The following is a 25,960-nucleotide window of genomic DNA, read 5'->3' on the forward strand; positions in this document are numbered from 1 at the left end:
ATCATTTGAGAACAGCATTTAAAAAAAAGTTCTATCCATTGTTTCACAATTAACAGATTGTGAAATACACTTTATCTTAACTGATGAATCTAGAAACTAGGTAGGATTTCAATTTTTTATTTTTTTTATTTTGATTGGCCGACATTTTGATGGAATGTGGAAGGGAGTTCCATAAACCTTGATGCAGCAGCTGAAAAAGCTGTCACCCCAACTCCTCTTAGTTTTTTCTGCTAACTTCTGTTGAAACGGAGGAATGAAGAATATGGTGCCTGTTACAAAAAAAAACTTTTCAAAAAATGCTACTCACCCTGTAGGGATAAGCTGATTGGATAGACACTTCACTGACCATCCAATAAGCAAAGTTGCTGTAATACCTGGTCCAGACTGGTGTCCCCATGCTACCTTTGACCTCGATGTAAATCTTCATGGCATTGATGTCTTGTCCAACCATGTAATACCAGAACTTCATGCATGTCCCAAACGTCGCTGGGTATTCTTTGGAGCGCATACGGGCGACGTCTTTATTGTTCTGCCCCGTTACGTCGATGTACATGTAATGGCCTAAAGGTGGAAGCAAATAATATTTTTCAAAATGAGCTCCAAACAATGTCTTTTTTCATCACTCTAGGCATGATATTTTACCCTTAGAAAAAAAGATTTAAAAATTGTATTGGATGCAATGGCAGAGCAATATCTTTATTGCAGAGTTTTATTGCTCATTATCTCTAGAACTTATGCACATGATGTCATTTTAGTACGGCGCCCTCACCTAGAGGTCAAAAGGAGGTTGTTCATTGGCCAATCCTGTGCGCCGCGCGTAGAAATCTGTGCGTTTTGATTGTTTCGTCACCGTTCTTCCACTAAGATCGCTGCTGGATGACGTCAATGCATAAGGTCTATTGGGTGTTTTAACTGTTTAACCTTTTGCTCATAAGAGTTGTTGTGTCTTGCAGTTTAACGAGTAAGGCCGTGTCCGAATTGGTGGCTACGGCTGCGGCTACTACCGTTGCCAGGGGTGTTGCAAAGGGCATCCTATACTTCAATGCATGATGACACGGTGATCCGGCTGTAGCCGTAGCCGTAGCAGCCAATTCGGATCCGGCCTCAGCTGTTTCGCTATGATAGACAGTGAGAAGATTATTGAGGTAGACAGGTGCTGAGGAGGGCAGGCATTTCCAGACCAAGAGAATTTATGCGATAATGACAAGAGATAAAGAAGTTATACCTTGTAATGTGCCGTATGTATGGTCAGTCGATGGACCAGTCCCAGTGGTATCTGTGAATCCGCTTCCAATCTGCCAATCAAAGTCATCGGTTTGATCCTGGGAGTAGCCGCAGTCACCATGCTCAAAATCACACGTGTCTAACACCAACAAATTAGGAAAAGAAAAAAAGTTTTTACTACAAGGGACTGACTCTAGGCAGACCTGGGCCCAAAAAAATTAATAGAGCTGCTTCCGCAGCTTAGCAGAAATGAGTGGGATACCAGTCACAAATTTATTTTTAATGTTTGATACTTTTGCTTTACTCCATAATACATGTACATGTTATTGTTGAGATTTTTTAGGGAAGTATTGAAATAAATAGGTATTTAAATTGAATTGAATTGAAATTGTACATAAGACATGGTCGTTTGGTTGTTTACTAATCCTGTTCTGATAAGCATAAATGTATTATGCTTAGCTACTTTTTGTATCAAACTCATAAAAATAGGAGAACCGTAAGTCAGATTTTGATTAAGATTGGAATTTGGAATATAATTTAACTTGGGATATTGAACTTACATAGAGGTGGGCAGTCCCCGTTGTAAATAGCGAGGTCATCCAGAGCGATATCCCCAGACCATGAGTTACCTCTCACACCCTCAAACACCACCTGAACACAAACACAACAACAAGAATTCTCAATAAGCCAATTGCATGTTAGAGTTGAATATTATCTGGTACAATAACCTGTAAGTTATTGCTTACATTTTGAATTCCTTAGACAGTTGCTATATTTTTATTTATTTTATTTATTTTAAATCTTTAGACATACACAATAGTTACAAGTTGTACAGGGGCTGTCAAGGTTAAAACAAATGTATAAAACTGTCATCAAAAGATGTGTAAAACCAGACCCCTGCCAACGATAAAAATATAATTATACAATATAAAAAGGAGATTACACTAAAACATTTTAGAATCACACAATAGAAATCATTAAAACACAAGCAAAACCAGACTATTGAAAACAAAAAACTACACCCACAACAAAACACCGCAGCGATAAGAGGAAGGGACAACAATTGAAAATAAAAAAACATAGAATGGACTAAAAACCCTCAGAAAAATTAAATAAAAAATAAAATTGGCACAGAGTGCACCCTCACAGATTCATGCCAACCCACTGGGCCCGAGGACAATGATAGCAGAGAGCCTCCCCAAACACCACCCAAAAAAGCACAAAGACCCCTTAGACAATTATTAAAGAAAACAACAATTAAAACCACTAGCACTATTAACATACTAAAAATTCCCCCCTCAGCTTCATACGACAATCACATGATTGGGGCAAGCTTTTTGCAACCTATATTCCCTACATTGGGAGATTGATTGCAGTATCAATCCAGATCCAGATAGTTGGGTAAGAGATGGTGAGCACCCATAAACAATTCTGAATAAATGTGTGTGGCACAATACCAGGGTCTGCTCATCTGGAGGTTTCCTCGATGGTGTCCCTGAAACCATTTGACATGTAGCAACTGTCTCTATAGTCTGAGGAATTCAACTGGTCTTTATCAAGACCAATGTTTTCTCTAGTCGCATTTAATCTGTCACTCCCTTCTTTTCTAGGGCTTTGCATCGTCTGGTTAAATGCACTAGTGCTTTCAGTGTCTGGTACCCAATGTCCCGCACTAATTACTCACAGCAAAAGTGCCTTTCATCCAGACTTGACCATACTTCCATTCCGGCCCCTGATCACCCTTGCGCGTCCACTGAAGTGTGTCCTTACTGTTGTCGCGTTGCCACACATTTAGCGTGTCGATGTTGGGACCGTACATGTGGTACCAGAATGCGACGCATTTACCGAGGTCCGCAGAGACCATGTCGGGGGAGAGGAGTTGTGCCACGTCGCCCGAGCTCTGCCCCGACGCCTCAATGTAGATGTAGTAGCCTAAGAAGTGAGGAAAACAATTTTGGATGAGTAAAAAAGTTTGAGCTCCATTTTGTAACGACGTGATCTCGCAAATATGTAAGGTTTTATGCTAATAATTATTTTGAGTAATTACCAATAGTGTCCACTGCCTTTAAATTTGCATCGGGGATAAAGAATGTTAGTTTCGAACTGCCTCTATGCTTTCGGGCAACCAATTGAGCTCAAATTTTCACAGGTTTGTTATTTTATGCATATGTTGAGATACACCAACTGTGAAGACTAGTCTTTGACAATTACCAATGGCGTCCAGTGCCTTTAACTGAAAGCTTCATCAAAGAAAGAGGCTGGAATAAAACATCTTTTTCATCTGGCAACTCACACCTGTTATCTTCATGTAATTCCTTTTACAAACAGAGGCAATATGTGAATTGGGCTTTCAGTCCCTACCCGACTGCAGAGTTTTCTCTGGAACATTTCTCTGGGGTTATTCCTCCCAGATCTAAATGTGAAACTTCCTTTCTGGGCCCAATTTCATAGAGCTGCTTAGCACAAAAATTTGCTTAGCATAAAATTTCTTCCTTGATAAAAACAAGATTACCAACCAAATTTCCACATGACTTTTAGAGTTAGCAAACAATAGCTGAGTACCAGTAATAAGCAATATGCAGCAAAAAGAAATTTGGTCGGTAATCCTGTTTTTATCAAGGAAGCAATTTCATGCTAAGCAAATTTTTGTGCTTAGCAGCTCTATGAAATTGGGCCCTTGTCTTCTCTCTATTGGATTCCTGGCTAGTACAGTTATTAGGTTTGCTTTTCTGATAGTCAAAAAACATAATTCCAGTGTTTTACAGATTGGACATACATGTATTAAAGACCACTGGTCTTGTGAGTTGTGTAACAAACATAAAAGAACCCAGTGCACTTATCGGAAAGAGAAGGGGTTCGCCCCGATGTTCCTAGTTTAAATGGCAGCATTATGCGCCACAGCACCTTGTAAACCATTACATGGTGCTAAACAATTGGGTCTCAAAATTCATCACTGCAATTACCTATCTTTCTGAAAGTTTGTATATACTCAGCGCCTTGAGTACCTTGTTTGGTAGATACGTGCGCTATATAAGACTTCGATATTATTATTATTATTATTATTATTATTATTAAAAGGAGTAGGTCTCATAATTCAAACGTAGTCCCACATAGCTTGCAGGAAAGTACTGTATGTTGAAGCGCCTTGAGCGTCACCGAGTGACGGATATGCGCGCTATATAAGAAGCCACAATTATTATAACTCACCGTTCTCACTATTTGTGGTGTGATCCTTGGATGGTCCAGTGTCACTAGACGACGTACCCCCTTTGTCTCGAGTCCAGTCAAAGTTGTCATTGTTTGTGATCTGAGCCCACTTGCATAAGTCTTGCTCAAAGTCACAGTCGTACACACTTGGGGCTGACAAAGATAAATTTTCTTTTTATTATAAATTTTTTTTTGTGGAGACACACAAGGCCAAGGGTGAAGGCCACTTCAAGTTGTAAACTATTTTTCCAGGGGCCATTGCCACCTACTCCTGGGTCTAAAACAGGGTTATGGATGTACGCTTGAGTATCATCCATAAGAAGCCTAGCTGGTAGAGCAGAAAACACTACCTCCCCAACTTTATGACTGGGACTCGAACCCACAAACTGGTGATCGAACACCAGAGCTTGAATCGGGTGCTCTTAACCACTAGGCAATTACTTCGCTCGTCCCCAGCGCCTTGCTTTAACCAATCAATGCATCACACTCACACTGCACCATATTTCTATGCACTGTACGCATGACGTACTTCCTGAACAAGAATCTGTTCAAGTGATTAGCCCATCCCAGCGGTCCTGGATAGACTGGCTGCTGGGTCCGAGCGAAGGCAATTACTAGCCCGACTCTAAAATCGTAGGCCTCAGGCTTATGGTCCAGTGTTTATTTTGAGCACTGATACAATGTACTCACCATGAGTGGGAGGCCCTGGGGTTGTTGGTGGTGGAGTTGGGATTATAATGCAAGCTGACGGCTCAATATCCAGATCATCTAATGCCATATCACCTCGGTAATCATTCACGTAGGTTCCTTGGAACAAAATCTAAAAGGAAAAAAAAATAAACAAATTCTCAGTCCTTCTGAATTTACTCAACAATGGATTTGTACCATGATGTTTTCTCCTTCCTGTTTCTTCTTCATTAAACGGCACACCGGCTGGACAGCGCAGAGGAGCTGTGTTCTTGCCTGCTGGACCAGGGCTCAATTTTGTAGAGTAGCTAAGCACAACAAAATTATGCTTTAAGGCAGTGGACACTATTGGTAATTGTCAAAGACTAGCCTTCACAGTTGGTGTATGCATAAAATAACAAACCTGTGAAAATTTGAGCTCAATCGGTCATCGAAATTGTGAGATAATAATGAAAGAAAAAACACCCTTGTCACACGAAGTTGTGTGCGTTTAGATGGTTGGTTTTGAGACCTCAAGTTCTAAATCTGAGGTCTCGAAATCAAATTTGTGGAAAATTACTTCTTTCTCGGAAAACAATGGCACTTCAGAGGGAGCCGTTTCTCACAATGTTTTATACCATCAACCTCTCCCCATTACTCATCACCAAGAAAGGTTTTATGCCAATAATTATTTTGAGTAATTACCAATAGTGTCCACTGTCTTTAAGCAGCTCTATGAAAGTGGGCCTTGGTCATCTTGACTAAGATCACTGGGCAGGTTTGAAATGCCATATGGCCTCAGCTTAAATTATTGGAACTTTTTAGAGCTTTCAAATTCTACAATCCTTGGGTTTCTTGTTTTTATTCCTACCTGGAATTCTTCTGTGCTTGTGACGGTTATCTGTTTGGTCAGCCAGACGTTGCCATGGTCACCCGACTCAGACCACAACTGAGTCTTGGCATTTTTCTTGTCTTTAAGGTAGACGGTCAGAGTGCCGATGCCTTGAGATTAGAAACAAACGGATTAAGGGATTAATCATGGGGGGTGATTACTTTTTGGTCAGTGAGGCTTATCTCCGATGCTGTGCTGGATTAGAAAGATTTGGAAATCCTCACCAAGTCACCAAGGCATTAGCAATTACTCAGTGAAAGTATAGAAAACTATGCAAAAACAAAAACAGATAACAATGTTACCAAAATGTTTAAATTGTTGGAAATAAAACAACCACCCAGGGAGGTGTTTCATTCACTTGAAAGTTTGTAGACAACTTTGAATTTTGCTAAAAATAAATGTGAACACGATTGAGAGTTTACATTATTAGAGAAAACAAATTAAGTCTGCCACCCTACCTTTGCCGTACATATGATACCAGAAGGAGAGGCAGGAACCAGCCGTTGGATCAAGGTGCTGACTCGTCAAGATAGTCGTGTCTCCATTCGTCATTCCGGAGAAGGACGTCTCGTAGTAGATGTAAAAACCTTGAACAAGAAAATGGTCAAATGATGGACTGAGTGACAAATTTTTGTTGCAAGTTGAAAAAAAAAATAAAAAAAAATTAGACTATTAACTCTTTTAGTGGCAATTTCTTTTTGCTTTGTAAACCTTAAGTACCCAGCTTATTTTAAAGTAAAAAAAAAAAAATGTAATAAGTCTGTCCCACCAAACAAATGTATCTTGCTGATATGTGTTGCCTTGGTACATCCTAAAGCCAATAGTATTTCTTGATTGATAAGGCCCTCTTTGTTAGAGTATTACGTTATACTGTACATGTCATCCCAGGTCAAAATTCCAGTTGAACCCAGTTAACTGGGGTCAACTGGTTCAACTGGATAGTGACCAAACTCGTCCATTTTCCATATTAACCAACTGGTTTGGACCAGGTTTAACTGTGTTCAACTAGGTTTAAATTTTAAACCAGTAGGTTTCTGTCCATTTTCCATATTATATCAACTGGTTTTAACTGTGTTTAACTAGTTTATCAACTGGTTTTCAACTACTTCCCGTTAAACCCAGTTTAACTAGGTTCAACTGGAATTTTGACCTGGGATGTACTTGACAATTAAAGAGTTTACCATTTGGTGATCTTTTTCTATAATTCTGTACAATTTAGTGTTAAGCGCCTTTGATCATTTGCATGTACGGGGCGCATTCTAAATTTTAAACGCTATTAGCTTGCAACAACTAATTCTATATTCTCATCTAGTTCATTTGATAAATATAAAAACGCAAGACATTTACCACTGTCTGAGTTTGTCGTGTGGTCTGTAGTCGGACCCGTGTAGTAACTTGTAGTTGCTCCCTTAGTCCGGAGCCAGTCCCAATCGTCGGTCGATTTGTCGTTGGACCACCCACACATATCCAGCTCAAAATCACACAGACCTTGGGGGAAAAAGATTGAACAATTTGAGTTACTACTCATAAAAGAAATTTCAATACTTTTTGGGGACAGATTAAAACCACAAATGCTGTTAAAAAGAAAACGGTCAATCCAATTTAGCCTAGCCCACTGCGGAACAAAGTGAAATACTTATTCTTTAAAAAAATGTTTAAAATCAAATGGTTTCACCGTTCAACTCTTGAAAATATTATCACCATTCCTGTCGTAAACATTTCATTTAATATTCTGCTTATGAAGCCAAGGACTCTCCAGTGCCCCTTTTTTAGAACATCTAAAAAAGTCAGGTGACCTCGACCTATTTGACCACATTCATTACTCGTACACTAAGCAATGAGGTGGTTAGTGTGATTGATAATAGCACAAGTGCGCCACATATTTGGCAGCACAGTGACCAAGAATGTTGGAGTGCCAGGAGCGTCACTGCTTGATGGACATGAGCGAGATATAAGAGGCCACTATTATTATTATTAATGAGTCTGTTTGCAAGGAGCTCAAGCCAAACTTACCAGCTTTAGGACAGGAACCAGTGGTCAACAAGACGTCATCAATAGCGATATCTCCCTGGTAGTCTGCGCCACAGACACCCTCAACGATGATCTGGTAATCATGCGCTGCCTTGAAGGTTAGCTGTATGAAACGCCATTCATTACGCTGGTCCCCTGTATCAAACATTAAATACAATGACGTTAAAACAGAAAGACAATTAAGTTTATAGTAAAGGTGCTGTTAGAAATATGCAGTATCTAAGAAGTTCCTTGGTCTTTTTAATTTGTTGTGCGCCATGTCTGTCAGAAAGACACTCCTGGTGTATAAAAAAAAGGAACTCTCCCTTTGGTGGTACTTAAAGCCAAGACTAAGGTGAGTTTTCAAGTTAGTTTTCAAGTGAGTTTGGAAGCTGGAGAGAGTGTCTAGTGCCTACTAGTCTCAGGTTCGGTGGAAAACTTTTTAGAATTGCACAAGGAAATTACATTTTATTAGGAATGCATGATGTGCATAAAAGAAGCAAAATCAAATATTGTTATAATTATGGAAAAGTTAAGGCAACAAACTGTTTTTGTCATTCTTTCAGATTTACAATTAAACTCAGGGTTTTTGAGAGTTCTTGAGATTTGGGGTGCTGGCAAGTATTGTTGAAATTGAGTTGTTTTATTAAGAGGCATTATCATGAAGGAATTACACAGTGATTGGCGACAATCTTTAAAGGGTTGTAGCGAGCATAAAAGTGCAAAAAAATCCCAAACAAAATAAAGAGTTTCCATGACAACACACCTGAGAGTGAGAAGAGAGCTGCCGTCTTGATTTGAGTCACAGTATCATAGCCGTAGACGCTGAGCTGTCCGATGGTTTGACCGTTCATGTGGTACCACATATGAAGACATTCTCCGTAAGTATCGTCGAAGACCGGGCTGAAGATACGGGCAACGTCGCCTTTTACTCTTGGTGATGACGTCTCAATGAAAGCATAGTATCCTAGTAAAAAAAAAAAAGACAAATTAAAGCCATTAATTAAATTAAATACCATCAAAATACCCACTCTAAGAGAACTCATCCCAAAAATGTTTGGACTCTAGTTATATTGGATGGTTTGAGTGTGTACTACAAAAGGACCTCGGTTTAAAAAAACAAATAGTCAAGGGCATGATATTTCAACCCTATAGCACAGGGAAGACTCTGCTTGGTTCGAAACATCAGGCCATTATCTTTTGTTTTTGCATTATGCTAAGAGAAAGCAAATTTGAGGTATACTAACTCCACTCCAATCACAATCTTCTAAAATTGAAAAAGATTGCCCAATGATGATATGACTTACCCAGGTTAGTTCCAGTTGAATGATCTTTTGTTGGTCCAGTACCGTACGAGGGTGTACCACCAAAGTCACGTTTCCATTCAAAATCTCCCGTCGGGTCGTGTGTCCAACCACACCAGTCAATCTCAAAGTCACACACGGCTGCGAAGAAAAAGCGTCAACAAATATTTTATCTATCATCTTAACAGCCATTGCTTTCAATTTAGCTTCTTCCATTTTTTTATGGCCACAGATCATTTTCATATACCGCACCGTTTCTTTGGAATAGTCTTCCTGTGCATATTCGCCAGGCTAGTTCTTTACAATGTTTTAAGTCTCAGGTAAAACTCATTTGTTTTAAGCTGCTTATTTGTAATTGAATCTCTCTCTCATTGTATACGTTATTGTTCTCTTTATGTGCTAAGTAAGAGGCTTTTATTAAAGCCATTGGACCCTTTCGGTACAGAAAAAATAAAATAAAAGTTCACAGATTTACAGGGTTTACAGAAGGTAGTGGTGAAAGACTTCTCATGAAATATTATTCCATGAAATGCTTTACTTTTTGAGGAAACAGTAAAACAAGATCAATTCTCGATAGCGAGAATTACGGATTTATTTTAAACACATGTCATGACATGGCGAAACGCGCGAAAACTGGAGTGGGTTTTCCCGTTATTTTCTCCCGACTCTGATGACCGATTGAGCCTTAATTTTCACAGGTTTGTTATTTTACATATAAGTTGTGATACACGAAGTGTGGGTCTTGGACAATACTGTTTACCGAAAGGGTCCAATGGCTTTAAACAAGTATGGGTTGAACAAACAAAAATTAACAGGAGCGGGACTTGAATCAACAACCCTCGGATTAACATACCGACGCTCCACTAACTGAGCTGTCTAGCCCTTTATTAGCAGTTTTTGTTTGGGGGTGCCAATCAAAGGCTATATGACAAGCCGCCCTCTTACAGTGTTTATTTTTTGTTTTTGTTTTGATTTCTGATTCAAATAATTTATTTAATTAATTTAATTTATTTAATTTAGTATTTGTTTCCCTTGTTTCTTGCTTTTTTATAACTGTTTTTCCGTTAAAATGTTCTGCCTTGTGCTATTGTATTTTGGTTTGTTTGTATTGGTTGAATAAATAACAATAATAATAATAACAACCCTTCTGGTTTTAAAACAAATAGTCAAGACAGAAACACCACTCTCTTATTTCCTTATATTCTGATATTTCTAGAGAGACTTACTTGAATCTTGACATGGTTTAGTATCTAGCGATATATCATCGAGGGCTATGTCTCCATAGTAGCTTGATCCAACCACAGACTCAAAGACAACCTGAATACAAAAAATTAACGATAAAAGTGATTAAAATGCGTATGACAATGGAAAGTCTTTGGTACATTGTTTGTTTGTTTATTTGTTTGTTTGTTTGTTTGTTTGTTTGTTTGTTTGTTTGTTTGTTTGTTGTTTGTTTGTTTGTTTGTTTGTTTAGATAATCTGCCCAACAAGGGAACTCGGGAAAGCTCCAACAAGAGGATATTAAAGCCAAGCTGGCAATAGCCAATCGAACACTGGTTAAACATTGAGTTGCAAAAAGTTATCGAAAAGAGAAGGGGTTCGCCCTGGTGTTCTTGGTTTGATCATCAGCACATTGCGCCACAGTACCTTGTAAACCATTACATGGTGCTATAAAGAAATAGATCTCATAACGTAGCTCCACGTACCTTGCAGGAAAAAATACTGAGCGCTTTGATACAGCCATTAGGGGTGTGATAAAGCACTATATAAAAACCTACTATTATTATTATTGATATGATTCAGTAACTAGACAACAATATTGCTCTTGTCATTGTGAAAGTTTATTCCACCAAATCAAAATCAACGTTGCAACTTGTGTCTACTTACCGACCACAACGTATCCGATTTAATCTCCTTCTGTCCACGTATCCACTGGTTACCCTGCGAGCCATACTTTGTGAAAATCAAATTGTCCTTATTCTGGTCGTCTCGCAAGTAGACGTTTAAGCGATCGACGTTTGGTCCGTACATGTGGTACCAGAACTGTAGACAGCGGCCCTCCGTCGGGTTCTGACCGGGGGCTAGGATGCGAGCTTTGTCACCTTTGTAGTTTGGGTACGATGTCTCAAGATAGATGTAGTAACCTGAAGGGAATAAAACATCAGGTACAAATTAATTTAAGTGAAAAAGTTTGGGTGTGTCTGATCAGCAGAGTGTGGGTTCGACTCCTGGTCGTGACACTTGTGTCCTTTAGCAAGACGCATGTAATCATTATTGCTTCGTCCTTCGGATTGGTTATGAGCTGTTGGTCTTGTGTGTTGTGTAAGAGCCCAGTGCACTTATTTGTAAAGAGAAGGGGTTCGCCCCGGTTTGATCGGCAGCATATTGCGCCACAGCTCCTTGTAAACCATTAAAAGATGCTATGTAAAGGAATAGGTCTCATACTTCAATATGTAGCTCCACAAAACTTGCAGGAAATAATACTGAATGCTTGATACGCCCCTAGGGGTGTGATAAAGTGACAATAAGAACCTAGTATTATTACTAATAACGAAGAGTGTGGAACTGTCCTCCTTGTTACTAGGGCCCAATTTCAAAAAGCCTGTAAGCATAAAAATCTGCTAAGCACAGGAAATCTTGCTTAGCGAAAACAGGTTACCAGCCAACATTCTATGAAGTTAACATTGTTGCAACAGGTGCCCCAATAACTTTTCCCTTAGCAAATATATTTGCTAAGCAATATTTCATGCTAAACAGCTTTGTGATACAGCCTTAGGTACGATTTTGGGTAAGTGAAAATCTTGTATTACCTGATCCTGTAGTGTGGTCATGAGCCGGGCCTGTGTAATCGCTTGAGGTAGTTCCAATGTGTCTGGTCCAGTCCATGTTATCATCGTTCATCTGTACAAAGCCACAGAGATCCGTCTCAAATGTGCAGTCCATCACTGAAACAAAACAAATTCAAACTTCTCATTATCAAATTCTTTTTTCTTTCCTTACACCCCAAAAATTCGTTTACAAATCTACCCAGTCAGTCTCACTTACGGTTTATAACTTCAAATTATTGTTGACATAAACATAAACAAAATTGTTCGACCACTCTCAAGTGTGAAGCATACAATCTTAAACAACAGAAAGTTTCACTGGTTGGCAGAGAATTGTTGCTTGTGCGAGTGCGAACTCCACGTTCCTAGGCATTCTTCACTTACACAGCATACACAGAAACTTAGCACTTGCACAGTAAGCAACAAATTGTGATCGCAAGTAAATAATTTGGCGGTAAGCAGAGCCATGAAATTGGGCCCAGATGTCTATGCGTTAGAATGAATGAACGAATGTCAACTGTCTGACTTTGGCTATAGTAGAACACAAGGGCCCAATTTCATAGAGTTGCTTAGCACAAAAATTTGCTAAGCATGACATTTTTTCCTTGATAAAAACAAGATAACCAGCCAAATTTTCACATGATTTTCAGGATAAGCAAACAACAGCTGAATACCAGTAACAAGCAATATGCAACAAATGGAAATTTAGTCGATAATCCTGTTTTTATGAAGGAAGAAATTGGGCCAAGGTGTCCATCCCAAGCTTTTAGCAAACAGATGAACAAGGCTTAGAAAGAGAGAAAGGGGGAGGAGCTTACATGGAGCAACTGTTGAGGGTGGAGGGAGTCCATCGAAGCATGAAACAGGCTCTATATCGATATCATCAAGAGCAATATCACCCTGCCAGCCGTTGTATGTCGCTTCAAAGATTATCTGGGAAAAAAAAAACCAGATCAAACATTCACAATTGCTTTTATATATGTTAATAGTGCAATCGTTAACTTCACCTAAAAGGGTTCCTAACATACTTTAAGAGTCAAACACTGAAAAGAACTCCCACCTCCCAAAATGAGACAAATAAATGGGAGCAACTATCAACTTCTGAACATACATTGCTTGTTCATACTTCTTACATCATCAGAAAATTGCCCAAATACTTAACAAATACTACGCAAAATGTGACAAAATTTGACCTTAACTCAAATTCAAACCGGAAGTAGACGTTTAATACCTGAAAATCACAACTCCTGATTGATTGTTTACAATCTTTACATCATAAGAAAGGTCTTTAAAGGCAGTGGACACTATTGGTAGTTACTCAAAATAATTATTAGCATAAAGCCTTTCTTGGTGACGAGTAATGGGGAGAGGTTGATGGTATAAAATATTGTGAGAAACGGCTCCCTCTGAAGTGCCATAGTTTTCGAGAAAGAAGTCATTTGGATTCGAGAATTTGGATTCGAGACCTCAGATTTAGAACTTGAGGTCTCAAAATCAACCATCTAAACGCACACATCTTCGTGTGACAAGGGTGTTTTTTCTTTTATTACTGATAATGTGACCTCATTTGTGACCAAGTGTCATACCTGATAGTCCTAGTCATTGATCATCTCCAATTTAAATGACCCCAACAATCTTTACACCATAAGGCAGGTCTTTAAAATCTCAACAAACATTACACATACAAATGATGTGACCCCATTTGAGACCAAGTGGCATACCTGATAGTCTTTGTCATTGATCATCTCAAGTTGACCCTGACGCCACTTGTCACCTTGGTCACCAGTGATTGTCAACTGGGTGGTTGTAAACCCAGCGTCGTCCAGATAAAGGACTTTCAGGTCTCCAATATCTAAAAGGAAAACAAAAACATTATTTTCACATTTAAATATCGGGCCATACTTTGGTGATGACCTGCCCCACCACCCCCCCCAACAGAAAATAAGTGAGAATTTTTTTACTGAAAGCATAATTGTTATAAGGATATAATGAAGGATTTGAAACTTTGCACGGTGGGAGTATAACTAGGTGAGGTTTCTACTCTCTGAGAAGAAAAGGTGGTTGCCAACTTATCATTTTGATAGTATCAAGTGGCTCTGATCATCTTCAGGAGAAAGAAGATCAGTGCATACTAATTGAGACTGATTGAGACTCTTCAACCATCATTTCTTCTAAGAACCACTCAAAAGTGATTTACACATGGTGCTACTGCAACACATGGTGCAACTGCAAATCTCAATTTAACTACTGCCTATTCACAAAATGAAATTCAAAGTTCTCAACTTGGATACTTCCAGCCAAATATGCATCCCCCAAGCATTCTCCTGAAGACGAGCAGAGTATACTGTTTGAAACATCAAAATCGGTTCAGAGCCAACACTCCCACAAGAGACATTTAATATTATGGTTGTACCTGCAAATTTACTATTTATTTATAGTTAATTCTTCAAAGTCTTCAAGGGTAAATAAATTAAGAAAAGATTGACAAACTTACGAGCTCCGAGCATGTGAAACCAGAAGATGAGGCAAGATCCCTTGGTGGCTTTGAGGTACTCACTGACGAGCCACGCCTTCTGACCATAGAATGCTGTACTCATCTCGACAAAGATGTAGTAACCTAGAGGGGAAGAAAAGACTCACAACTCATAACTCAAGTCTTTAAAACTCATGACTCAAAACTCATGCCTCAAAACTCAAGTCTTAAAGTCAGAAGATGAGGCAAGATCCCATTGTAGCTTTGAGCATGGGTACTCACGAGCCACGCCTTCTGACCATAGAAAGCTGTACTCATCTCAACAAAGATGTAGTAACCTAGAGGAAGAAAAGACTCAGAACTCAAAAACTCAAACCTTAAAACTCATTAATTTAAACAAAAATATTTTGGGCTCAAAACTTTTCACTTTCACAATTTTTCACTTTCACCATGACACAGCAGTACAAAACAAACCCCTAAGGGGCAGGATCCTGCAATCTTGTACATTTATTAGTTCTTATAATTTATGCTCCAATAAATTGTCACGTGTCATTGTCATTTGGTGACAATATTGTCATTGTCAATTGTCAGTTTATTGTGTCGGTATTGAGCCACTTATAGGAAGCATTTACTTTTACAACTGTTGCTTCCTATAAAAGTAAATGTCATTGTCATTTGGTGAATGTCCTTACCATATATAGAATTGGTGGTATGATCCACTGAGGGTCCAGTGTAACTGCTAGAAGTCAGTACTGAGCCACGTATAGGAAGCAACAGTTGTAAAAGTAGATGTCATTGTCACATGTCATTGTCATTTGGTGACAGTCCTTACCATATTTAGAGTTGGTTGTATGATCCACTGAGGGTCCAGTGTAACTGCTAGAAGTCAGTACTGAGCCACGTATAGGAAGCAACAGTTGTAAAAGTAGATGTCATTGTCACATGTCATTGTCATTTGGTGACAGTCCTTACCATATTTAGAGTTGGTTGTATGATCCACTGAGGGTCCAGTGTAGCTGCTTGGAGTTGATCCTCTGGATAGAAGCCAGTCCAGAGACTCGGTGTCGACGTTATCCCAGCCACAAAGATCGTTCTCAAAGTCACAGAAACCTGCCGATGGTAAACGTTAAAAGAACGAGTTTGGGTTCTGGTCATATTCTTATGTCCTTCAAGGCACTGGACATGTTTGGTAATGACTCAAAATAATTAAAAGCATAACATTTTACGAGCAAAGGAGAGCTGCTGATAGTATAAAACACCGTGAGAAGCGACTCTCTCTGAAGTAAATATTTTTTTGAGAGATGTGTAATGACATGTAGTTTCTCACTAAAATATTCAAATCTGAGAGAGACTTGGCCTTTGTGATGCTTGAAAGCACACAAATTTATAACACAAGGGTGTTTTTTCTTGCAAGTTTGATGACCAATTGAGCCAAAATTTTCACTGGTTTGTTATTTCATGCACGTGTTGGGATGCACCAAGTGAGAATACTGGTCTTTGATAATTACCAACAATGCCCAGTGCCTTTAAACAAACACAAGAAATGACAAGAAGAAAGACCCCCCCCCAAAAAATTAGATTTTTTAAGCAATGGGATTGCGGAGTTGCTCACACGCAGTGAAGGTTCGATCGAAAATGCCCGATTGTAAGGAATATAAAATACCTTACACAATTATGGCACGCTTGCCCCAGTTGTGAAATAATAAAAAGAAAATGAACCCATAAAAAAAACACTGAGTTCAAGGAACAGTTTCTCTCTTCTTCTCTTACCCTGCCGAGCGCATTTTCCTCCGACGATGCTCACATCATCGATAGCGATGTCTGATTTCGAGTTAGTTCCAGCCTCGGCTTCAAAGACAACCTTGAAGGGATGACCGGCAAACACAGTGGCTTGACCGTACCTCCAGATGTTCTCTTGGTGACCTGGGAACAAAATTAAGACAAATAAATAAATCAATTGTAATGATACTAATATTTAAAATCAGTGGACACTATTGGTAATTACTCAAAATAATTATCATCATAAAACCTTTCTTGATTACGAGTAATGGGGAGAGGTTGATGGTGTAAAACATTGTGATAAACAGCTCCCTCTGAAGTGACATACTTTTCGAGAAAGTAGTATTTTTCCACGAATTTGATTTCGAGACCTCAAGTTTAGAATTTGAGGTCTCGAAATCAAGCATCAGAAAGCACACAACTCTGTGTGACAAGGGTGTTTTTTCTTTCATTATTATCTCGCAACTTCTACGACCGATTGAGCTCAAATTTTCACAGGTTTGTTATTTTATGCATTTGTTGAGATACACCAACTGTGAAGATTGATCTTTGACAATTACCAATAGTGTCCAGTGTCTTTAAGAGTAACTATTAATATAAATCGTCTTCAGGAGAAACTAGCAGAGTATACTGTTCGAAGCGTCGAGAACAAACCAGCTCCTTTCAGAGCCACCACTCCTTCAAAAAGAGATTTGACTCATGGTTGTACCCGCAAGTTTACTATTCATATTGTATTTTTATAGTTACTCTTATTCTCCACACAATGCAAAGCTTCAAACACCATTTATACTAATATTTACTATTTATTTGACACTGGTACATGTACTGTGGTAAGCACTGCGACAAGATACCCAGTACTTCTAGAGTCCTACAGGACAAGATTGAACGACATTCTGCTCCTGTGCGATTTGAACCCAAGACCATGAAACAAAGGGCATCTTACTCTGGTAGGACTTGAACCCAAGGCCCACAAAATGAACCCGTAGTCTCCTGACCGTGGGGGCACCCCTTGAAGATTTGTCAGTTAGTTTCCTCCATCCTTTTCGAATCTCAGACTTTCTAAGGGAGTCATTCAGCGTCAGACCCGTCCACTCCATGATGTTGTCCTCCCACCTTTTCCTCTGCCTGCCTCTCTTTCTTCCTCCTGATACAGTGCCTTGCAGGATCGTCTTAGCAAGACCCCCAAAAATCCAAGGCACTCTTACTTCGTTGAACTTGCGACACCCAAAATTAACGGCACCCTTCTCCAATTGGAATCTTACCCAAGACCCCCCCCCCCAAAAAAAAAAAAAAACCAACAGCACCCTTCTTTAGTGAGATTTGAACCAAAGAACCCCTGAAAAAAATTGCGCCCTACTAGATGGGACTCAAAAAAATCAAAGCCATCTTACTCCGGAGGGAATCAAACCCAAGACCAGCAGAGTTAAATAATACCCTGAACTTTTTTAGTCCGGAAGAATTCTTTCTTCTTATACTCACCAGCCTGCTCCCATGTTGGATTGCCATCCTTATCTGTGTGCATATCGTGTGCCATGACACGCAGGGTACCAACGTCTTTGCCAAACATATGAAACCAGAAGCGGACGCACTCTCCCGTTGTGTCCGAGTACTGAGGACTGAGAAGGCGTGCTTTGTCACCCTGGGTTATGGGTTTGACCATCGTTACCAAGGCATATTTTCCTGAAGAAAATAAATGAAAAAGTTAGTTAATGGCCTGCTGTTTCGAGCCTGACGTTTCAAGTCTTTTTCGAAAGCTTAAAGAATAAGTAATACATTGCGGAAAAAAAAATCATAAATTGTTGATAATGACCAAGGTAAAATAGGTTTTTCAACTAGTTTTTTGCCAACCCCCCCACATCGCAAAAAAATATATATATATTTCACTTTCTTGCTATTTAATTTAATTCAGATCCAAAATTTATTTTTGAAATTAGTAAAAATAGTGGGATATTTCACAATATTCTTCTGAATTTGATTGGACTTAAACCTTCACAGGTGCGTTATTTTCTGCAAATGTTAGGTCACACAATCTACGGACACTTGTCTTTGACAAATGCCTATTTTGTCTGCATGTCGTGAGATTATTTAAAGACACTGTATAATCTAACACGGACACAGGAGTCGTGGAAGATCAAAAATATCTTACACCGGGGATGCTGCAAAAGAATACCGGTGTAGAATCAACAGACTAACTGGCCACCCTCATGCAAGACCGAATTACTTGGGCAAGCCATACTCGAGCCCGCCTGTGGGCGACCGAGTGAGTAAGTGAGTGAGTGTGAGTAACAACTAGAGGAAGCCGAAATTACCTGCACTGGTTCCCGTGGTGTGATCCAAGTACGGTTGAGTACCGTACGGTTGGTCCCCGCTAGCAAGCAACCAATCAAAATCATCTCTGGAATCTTGAGTCCACGAACACATCCCAGTTTCAAACTCACAATCCTCTGCAAAAATTCAGACAAATATTTGATTGCTCAAAGAAAAAGAAGCAAGGATAAGATTTAAAGAGCGAAATCATTACTGAAAAGTAGCTAGTAGAACTGTGGTGGATTTCACAAAGAGTTAATAGTAGTCCTATTTCGAGTTATGATGAGTTACCCGTCCTTACTTGTAGATTTTTAATAACTGCTAGGACTAGTTCTAAGTTAAAACTATCTTTGTGAAAGCGACCACAGATAATAAACTTTTGAAACTGAGTGTGTTTTCTTATCAACCATAGATAGAACACGAGCTTTCAAATAACACCAGATTGGGCCAGATTTGCTTTAGAAATAAAAGTAATCTAAGTATTTGTTGAAACAGTTTAAAACATAAACGACTTACTTGTTGGCGGACACGCCCCATAGTATATTAAGATATCATCAAGAGCTATATCACCAGTATATGAAGTGCCAGCAATACCTTCCCATATAACCTACAAATATACAAGTATATCATTTCATATTATAGTTTCATACACAAACTATATTATAAGTAACCTGACCAATAAGTATGTATGACTTGAGATTATAAAAATATTGGATAGATGCATATGAGTCATCGTCACGGAATATACTCACAAAATATTAAATTTAGTCTATTCCATTTCTTGAGGTGAAGTCGAGTGAAATTGAGCAAACCACAAACAAACAAAAACGAACAAAACGAATACTTTAAAGAAATCTTGAGATTAAAGACCCTTAACACTATTGGTAATTGTCAAAGACCCGTCCTCTCACTTGGTGTATCTCAACATATGCATAAAATATAGACCTGTGAAAAATTTAGCTCAATTGGTCGTCGAAGTTGCGAGATAATAATGAAAGAAAAAAAACACCCTTGTCACACAAAGTTGTATTGGTTGATTTCGGGACCTCAAATTCTAAATCTGCGGTCTCGAAATCAAATTCGTGGAAAATTACTTCTTTTTTGAAAACTATGTCACTTCAGAGGGAGCCGTTTCTCACAATGTTTAATACTATCAACCTCTCCCTATTACGCGTCACCAAGTGAAGTTTTATGCTAACAACTATTTTGAGTAATTACCAATAGTATCCACTGCCTCTAAGCAGCGCTATGAAATTATCCCCATGCTATTTTTCAAAGACATACCTGCCACGACTTGATCGACTGGACGTTATACTGCGCTTTCAACCATAGATTTCCCTGCGTCTGATACCGTGTCCATATCAATGTATCCTTCTGCCCTTGTCTGAGGTACACATTGAGGCGATTGATGGATAAGCCATACATGTGGTACCAGAAAGTCAGACACATCTGGCCTCCGGTGTTTGTCGTGGGTTCGTTGACGGCTGACATCAGTTGAGCTTTGTGGTCCTTGCCTGCATAGCTTGTCTCCAAGTACAAGTAGTAACCTAAGGAAGAAGAAAATATTTATTGTTTAAGCACTTCAGTGATACACTGCTAAAAATGGTATTCTTTACATGAGAGAAACCCCTGTTTTAAGAAAACTTTTCTTGTGCAATATCAAAAATTCTTATGGTTGCAGAACAAAGGGCTGTCAGAACATACAGTGTAGAGTTTTCGGAACAAACATGTATCAGAACAAAGCAATTTTAGAAAATAACAATGTCAGAATAGGGTTGATGTAAGATAGGGTTGTCAGAAAATAGGCTTGTCAGAACATAGTGATGTCTGAACATAGGGTTGTTGGAACATACATGTAGCAAACATAAGACCGCAGTTACAAGATTTACCTCACAGCATCCGCCACTCTAGCTCACTAGCAGCCTTCAAGAAATCTCTCAAAACACACCTGTTCAACTGATTTGCTTGCTTTTATTTATTCTTTGCTCTTTGTTTATTTTGTGTGTACAGCGCTGTGGTACTTTCCCCTGTTAGTTAGAGCGCTTTATAAATACATTGTATTATTAATATTATTATTATTATGAAATACCTGTTGCAGAACAAAGGGCTGTCAGAACATACAGTGTAGAGTTTTCGGAACAAACATGTTTCAGAACATAGCAATTTCAGAAAATAACAATTTCAGAATAGGGTTGATGGAAGATAGGGTTGTTAGAACATACATGTAGTTCTGTTTGAACATAGGGATGTTGGAACATGAGGGTGTCGGAACATACATGTGGCAAACATAAGACCGCAGTTACAAGTAAATACATGTACCTGTTGCATCACCGAAGGTGTGATCATAACCCGGTCCAGTGTCGTAACTCCCGGTTGCCCCAGACTGTCTCGTCCAATCAAAATCATCATCTGGAGAAGGTACCTGAATGTAGCTACACAAGTCACTCTCAAACGTGCAGTTAAGATGGTTTCCTAGGCAACAGAATGAAAACAAATTCATTTGATGTGTTATGGCTTACAAGATAGAACCATAGGAATATAGTGGAGTTTTGGGAGAAGTTTTGTTTATGCAAGTTCGCCCCAAACAAGCCTGTTTTGGTAAGGAGCTACAAGGAGACCAAGAATACCCCGCTGAGATTAATCTCATTCTTGATTTATCACTTGGACAACCTGACTTTTGTTTTAGCCATAATAACCTTGACATTTGATGTAGGAAATAGAAAAACAAAAGACTGATCCACAAACCATGTTTGGAGTTGATATTCCAAGTCCTTCATGAAAAATCGCTCGGACAACATTTCTCTTGTACTACCCACAGTACAATATTTGTCATACCGGTATACGGATTTGATTGAAACTGGACCCATAACTTACTGATACACTGCTCTCCCGGTAGCAGCAGGAGATCGTCCAGTGCGACATCGCTGGAGTAGTTCTGACCAATCACGCCACTGATCATTAAATAGAAGACCTGTTTACTGGCTATATCCACCTGGGCTGTGTGCCATTCATCGCCTTGGTTACCACTGATTGTGAGTTTCTCGACACCAAAGTCGGCCACGGTGTTCCAGAGGTAAACACCCAGCTCTCCGATACCTGTAGAAAGGGAGAAAATAATTTTTGTAAATTGACTTTGTATGTTCGGTTTGCGCCATGTGTATACCTTCTTTGCTGTGTAGATTTTGTTTTTTGAAAACTTGTCTAGCTGTATTGGCCCGATTCACCTGACGTCATCATCAGAATAATCTTGGAACCGCTATACTGGTGGGCAATGTAACTGTGCATTATTCAGTGAAGTGCGCATTTTGGGTGACACGCATAGAGCTATTCTATGGTGCCATGGCGTTTACACGTAAACCTATTGACCACCAAAATGGTGAGTGTGTCACAGTCACCGCGTGTGACGTGAGTGTAAGGGGTCAATATTCGAGAGACTGCTTAGCTCTGAATGGAACTGTCCTGCTTTTGAACTACTGTACTACCTGCTCTTGTCATCATCAGGAGATTGGTTCCAAATTATGAATGCAAGCGAGACTAAACGATAGTCTTTTGATCAGGATTTCATGGCCAAGCAATTTAGAGAAGCTTTAAGTCATAGGAGTGTGGGTTGGAATCCCGATCATGACACTTGTGTTCTTGAGCAAAATGCTTCACTTAAATTGCTTCTCTTCACTCTATTGATTTGACCTACCTTTTCCAAACATGTGATACCAGAATTGGAAGCAGGCTTTATCCGTCGGATCGAAATGCTCACTGATAAGGTTTGCTTTGTTGTCTTTGTAATGATCAGACGCTTCAATAAACAAGTAGAAACCTGCAAAAAATACAAAGTTACAAAATAATTTGAGACTCAGCAAGTCATTGTGACAAACAGTATTAAAATCTAACTCGCAAATGACTTATTTCATACAGCAGCATTGTGTGCGCAAAAACAAAATTGCTCAAGAAATAACTGTGCTCAGTCTGTCCTTCTGAAAAAAAACATTTCATTTCAAAAGGTGGTAGCATTTTGGAGATATTATTGCCGAAAATCTGGAGTGGTTTTGTCCAAGCAGGAAGAATAATCCATAAAATGTTTTTGAATCTCTCTCTCTCTCTAAAACCACATTCCTTATCAACAGCTGCAGTGCTTCATACCAAGTTAGTTTTTTAATTTTTGGAGTAATTACCAAAAAGTAATCCCCGGGGGTGGTGTTTTTTAGAACTTGTGCCTGCAATACAATTTCTTCTTGTGGAGATCATTAAAGTTTTCTTATGTTCTTACGCTCTTATGTCCCTTTCACGTACCTGCAGCAGTTCCTGTTGTGTGATCAGTAGAGGGTCCTGTAGTTGTACTTGGGGTCTTGCCGTTTGTTCTTGACCAATCAAAATCATCCGTACCATCTTGGTTCAACCAGCTGCAAAGACCCTTCTCAAAGTCACAAGATCCTGATTGGTTAAAGGGTCAATCATGTGGTTATCAGTTGACCAATCAGAGTTGATATTTTCAAAGGCTAAGGCAACTTTGTTGGTAAGTAAGTACATCAAGTGACCATGCGGGCACAACCATTTGTGAATCTCTTTATGGGAGGAGTTTCGGTAGGTCTCCATGTTTTGAAAACCAGGCTCATGAGCAGAGAAAACTGTTCAAAATGTCCGTAGACCACAGCGGCTCTTTTCAAAGCCAGCACTTCTCCGAAAGAGATTTACATAAATATGGTTGTACCAACAAGTTGACAAGTTATAGTTTCCACATTTATTTTCCACAACATGCAAAGCTTCAAACATTATTATCATGTAAATATGTGATGGCTGGAAGACATCAAGCACTTCTGTGAAGAGGCTGACATACCATCTGTGGCAGCAGCAGGACACCTAGCAAGGAACAGAGACCTATGGAGACTCATAGTTGGGAAGCCATTTCCGGGATCTACCTCGGGAGGACGGCTATGATGATGATGATGAAATATGTGATGCTACTCTCATTGCTTATTGGTTGTTTTTTGTAGAGCAGCGCCATGAGCGCCGCTTGCGGCAGATGCCAGCGCTCTAAAAGTTATTATTATTACTATTATTAATATTGCTAGGCATTACATACCTGCTGGTGGACAAGGCTCCATAGCGACTTCCAAGTCATCTACAGCGACAACGCCGGTACTTCCTTTTCCAGGCATTCCTTCGATGGAAAACTAGAAGGGCAGGAGAATATTATTATTGTTATTGTTATAAAAATATGAACTTGTAATGAGGTTAACAGAACAAATCACCGTGGAGGGCCTGTGAGTGGCCAAAAAGGGACAAGAGTCTGAAAAATCACAGGCATATTACATGTACTTGGGTGGGATTTGAACCCACGACCTTACTAACTACACCACCGAGATTGCCCGGTAGTTAAGGATGCAGTTCGCACCCTTTATTTTGGCAGCGGGTACCGCATCGATTTAATGGAGATGGATCTTTACATCAGGGATAAAGAACATTAATTTTGGTTTTACCCATATACACCGATGTGATTTTTTTTTTTTCACAGAGCTCTGGAAAGTAATGAGTAAACAGAGCTAAACACACATCGGTGTATATAGGTAAAACCAAAATTAACATTCTTTATCCCCGATGCAAAATTCCTCCATGAAGATCATCTAAACAAACAACAAAGTATGAAGAATTAAAAACTGACCTGTATCTTTGATGTTGCCGATTTCACCGTGGTATACCCAAGTCTCCAGAAGTCTCCCTGGTCACCGGTCTTCGTCCAGACCGGTCCACTGCCCGTCTGGACCACTTGGATCTGACCATCTTTGCTACCGGTCAGGTAATACCAGAATTGTATGCAATCACCTGTTGCTGAAGCGTCGTATGTTGGGCTGTTGAGTACTGCCTTGCTGGTCGCAGTGTGGGAATTTGAAGGGTTGACATAAATAAAATAACCTGTAGAGAAGAAAATTAATAAACATCGGAATTTGTAACAAGAAAAACTAAATAATCATGGCTAGCTTGTGACAGGACTTTCTTCCAAAATCTAGAACTGAAACTTCTTTCCTTGTCTTCTTTCCACATGGTTCTAGGCTAGTACAGTGAATTGGTTTACGATTACGGGAAAGCTCCACTAAAGAAAGAGGCCAGAATGAAACATCCTTTTGCTCTGGCAACTCACACCTGTTATCTCCATGTAATTCCTTTTCCAAACAGTGGACTTCATGGAATCATGCACAAACCAATAGGGCTGCTGACTGCCCCGGGCAGATTAACTGCTGATCCATTAAATTTAATGACTAGAGTAATTAAATATAAACAAACACATGAAATGGATGTACAAATTCCAAGTTTCTTTGTCCAAACTCAGAAATTCTTGAATGGAGCTTTTCTGTAATGACAACTAAAATTAGCAAATTAAAAAATTAAATAAACCTTTCCACTTACCAAGACCAGTGCCCGTGGTATGATCCTCAGACGGACCGTTGCCGGGGATGACGTTGTCACCATAGTCACGATCCCAATCAAGCTGATCAGACGTGGACTGAGTGAACGTACACAGATCAAAATCAAAATCACAATATCCTGCAAAGGAAAGAATAAATTCAATTGAGATTCTGAATCGAAATGGGGTAAAATTTTAATTTTTAAAACCGCTAATATTGTAAGATCTGAGGTTTTACTATAATTTCCTGCAGATACCAAACTCGTCAACTAAGGCGCAGTAGCCTTAAATTGCTGAAATACGACTCAAGTGCTAACGTAAAAGGTGCACAATAAGGTCAATCGAAAACTAAACTACACCATTGAAAAGCCAGACTATCCTAAATATTGGTAGCAAACAAAAACAAAATAGAGGTCGGTAAACACTTGATTGAAAACTGATGCCCGGCAATCACTTCTAATATGCTGTCAAGCCTCAAGGGTTATCGAAGCGAGTTCTTTGTTTTGGGAGACTGTTTTTCGTTCTAAGAGGGGATTAGTTTGCTAAACTAAAGGCACATTTGGGGAAAGGACGCCCTTCCCATCAAGCACAGTATCAAGCACAGTATCAAGCACAGTATTGGGAAAAGAAAAAAAACTAAATTCCTCCGGTAGAAAATAAAACTTTAACATCTTACTTTCTGGAGGGCAGACTCCTGCCGTGATATTGACGTCGTCTAGACAGATGTCACTCTCGTATCCCGGGCCCAATATACCCCTGAAGATAATCTGAAGAAAGAAACAAAATTTATTTAGTTTAAAAACATGTATGTGCTCTACTGTCCTTAGCTTGTCAGCTTGCAAACAAAATAACTTGTAAAAGCTCTCTTAAAAGGGC

At 39.3% G+C, this 25,960-nt stretch overlaps 1 protein-coding gene across 1 annotated transcript in view; it reads right to left on the minus strand.

The window, feature by feature from the left end:
• Positions 1-25,755, minus strand: part of LOC117299539 (MAM and LDL-receptor class A domain-containing protein 1-like) — a 99,860-nt gene extending 74,105 nt beyond the window's left edge. Inside the window, exons 1-32 of the mRNA XM_033783086.1 lie at positions 25,722-25,755; positions 25,087-25,224; positions 24,344-24,594; positions 23,765-23,855; positions 22,975-23,115; positions 22,379-22,501; positions 21,562-21,783; positions 21,007-21,159; positions 19,972-20,234; positions 19,204-19,294; positions 18,690-18,824; positions 17,860-18,060; positions 16,372-16,524; positions 15,574-15,711; positions 14,623-14,745; positions 13,850-13,980; positions 12,947-13,061; positions 12,114-12,248; positions 11,191-11,447; positions 10,530-10,620; positions 9,307-9,444; positions 8,766-8,966; positions 8,003-8,155; positions 7,337-7,477; positions 6,448-6,576; positions 5,969-6,099; positions 5,122-5,251; positions 4,432-4,584; positions 2,909-3,156; positions 1,785-1,875; positions 1,226-1,363; positions 308-561 (exon numbers count right to left, since the gene is read on the minus strand). Coding sequence (XP_033638977.1) covers positions 308-561; positions 1,226-1,363; positions 1,785-1,875; positions 2,909-3,156; positions 4,432-4,584; positions 5,122-5,251; positions 5,969-6,099; positions 6,448-6,576; positions 7,337-7,477; positions 8,003-8,155; positions 8,766-8,966; positions 9,307-9,444; positions 10,530-10,620; positions 11,191-11,447; positions 12,114-12,248; positions 12,947-13,061; positions 13,850-13,980; positions 14,623-14,745; positions 15,574-15,711; positions 16,372-16,524; positions 17,860-18,060; positions 18,690-18,824; positions 19,204-19,294; positions 19,972-20,234; positions 21,007-21,159; positions 21,562-21,783; positions 22,379-22,501; positions 22,975-23,115; positions 23,765-23,855; positions 24,344-24,594; positions 25,087-25,224; positions 25,722-25,755 — 4,893 coding nt within the window. The remainder of the gene's footprint in view (positions 1-307; positions 562-1,225; positions 1,364-1,784; positions 1,876-2,908; positions 3,157-4,431; positions 4,585-5,121; positions 5,252-5,968; positions 6,100-6,447; positions 6,577-7,336; positions 7,478-8,002; positions 8,156-8,765; positions 8,967-9,306; positions 9,445-10,529; positions 10,621-11,190; positions 11,448-12,113; positions 12,249-12,946; positions 13,062-13,849; positions 13,981-14,622; positions 14,746-15,573; positions 15,712-16,371; positions 16,525-17,859; positions 18,061-18,689; positions 18,825-19,203; positions 19,295-19,971; positions 20,235-21,006; positions 21,160-21,561; positions 21,784-22,378; positions 22,502-22,974; positions 23,116-23,764; positions 23,856-24,343; positions 24,595-25,086; positions 25,225-25,721) is intronic.
• Between the last annotated feature and the right edge of the window lie 205 nt (positions 25,756-25,960).

This window comes from Asterias rubens, chromosome 14 (genome assembly GCF_902459465.1).
Source record: "Asterias rubens chromosome 14, eAstRub1.3, whole genome shotgun sequence".
NCBI classification, from domain to species: domain Eukaryota; kingdom Metazoa; phylum Echinodermata; class Asteroidea; order Forcipulatida; family Asteriidae; genus Asterias; species Asterias rubens.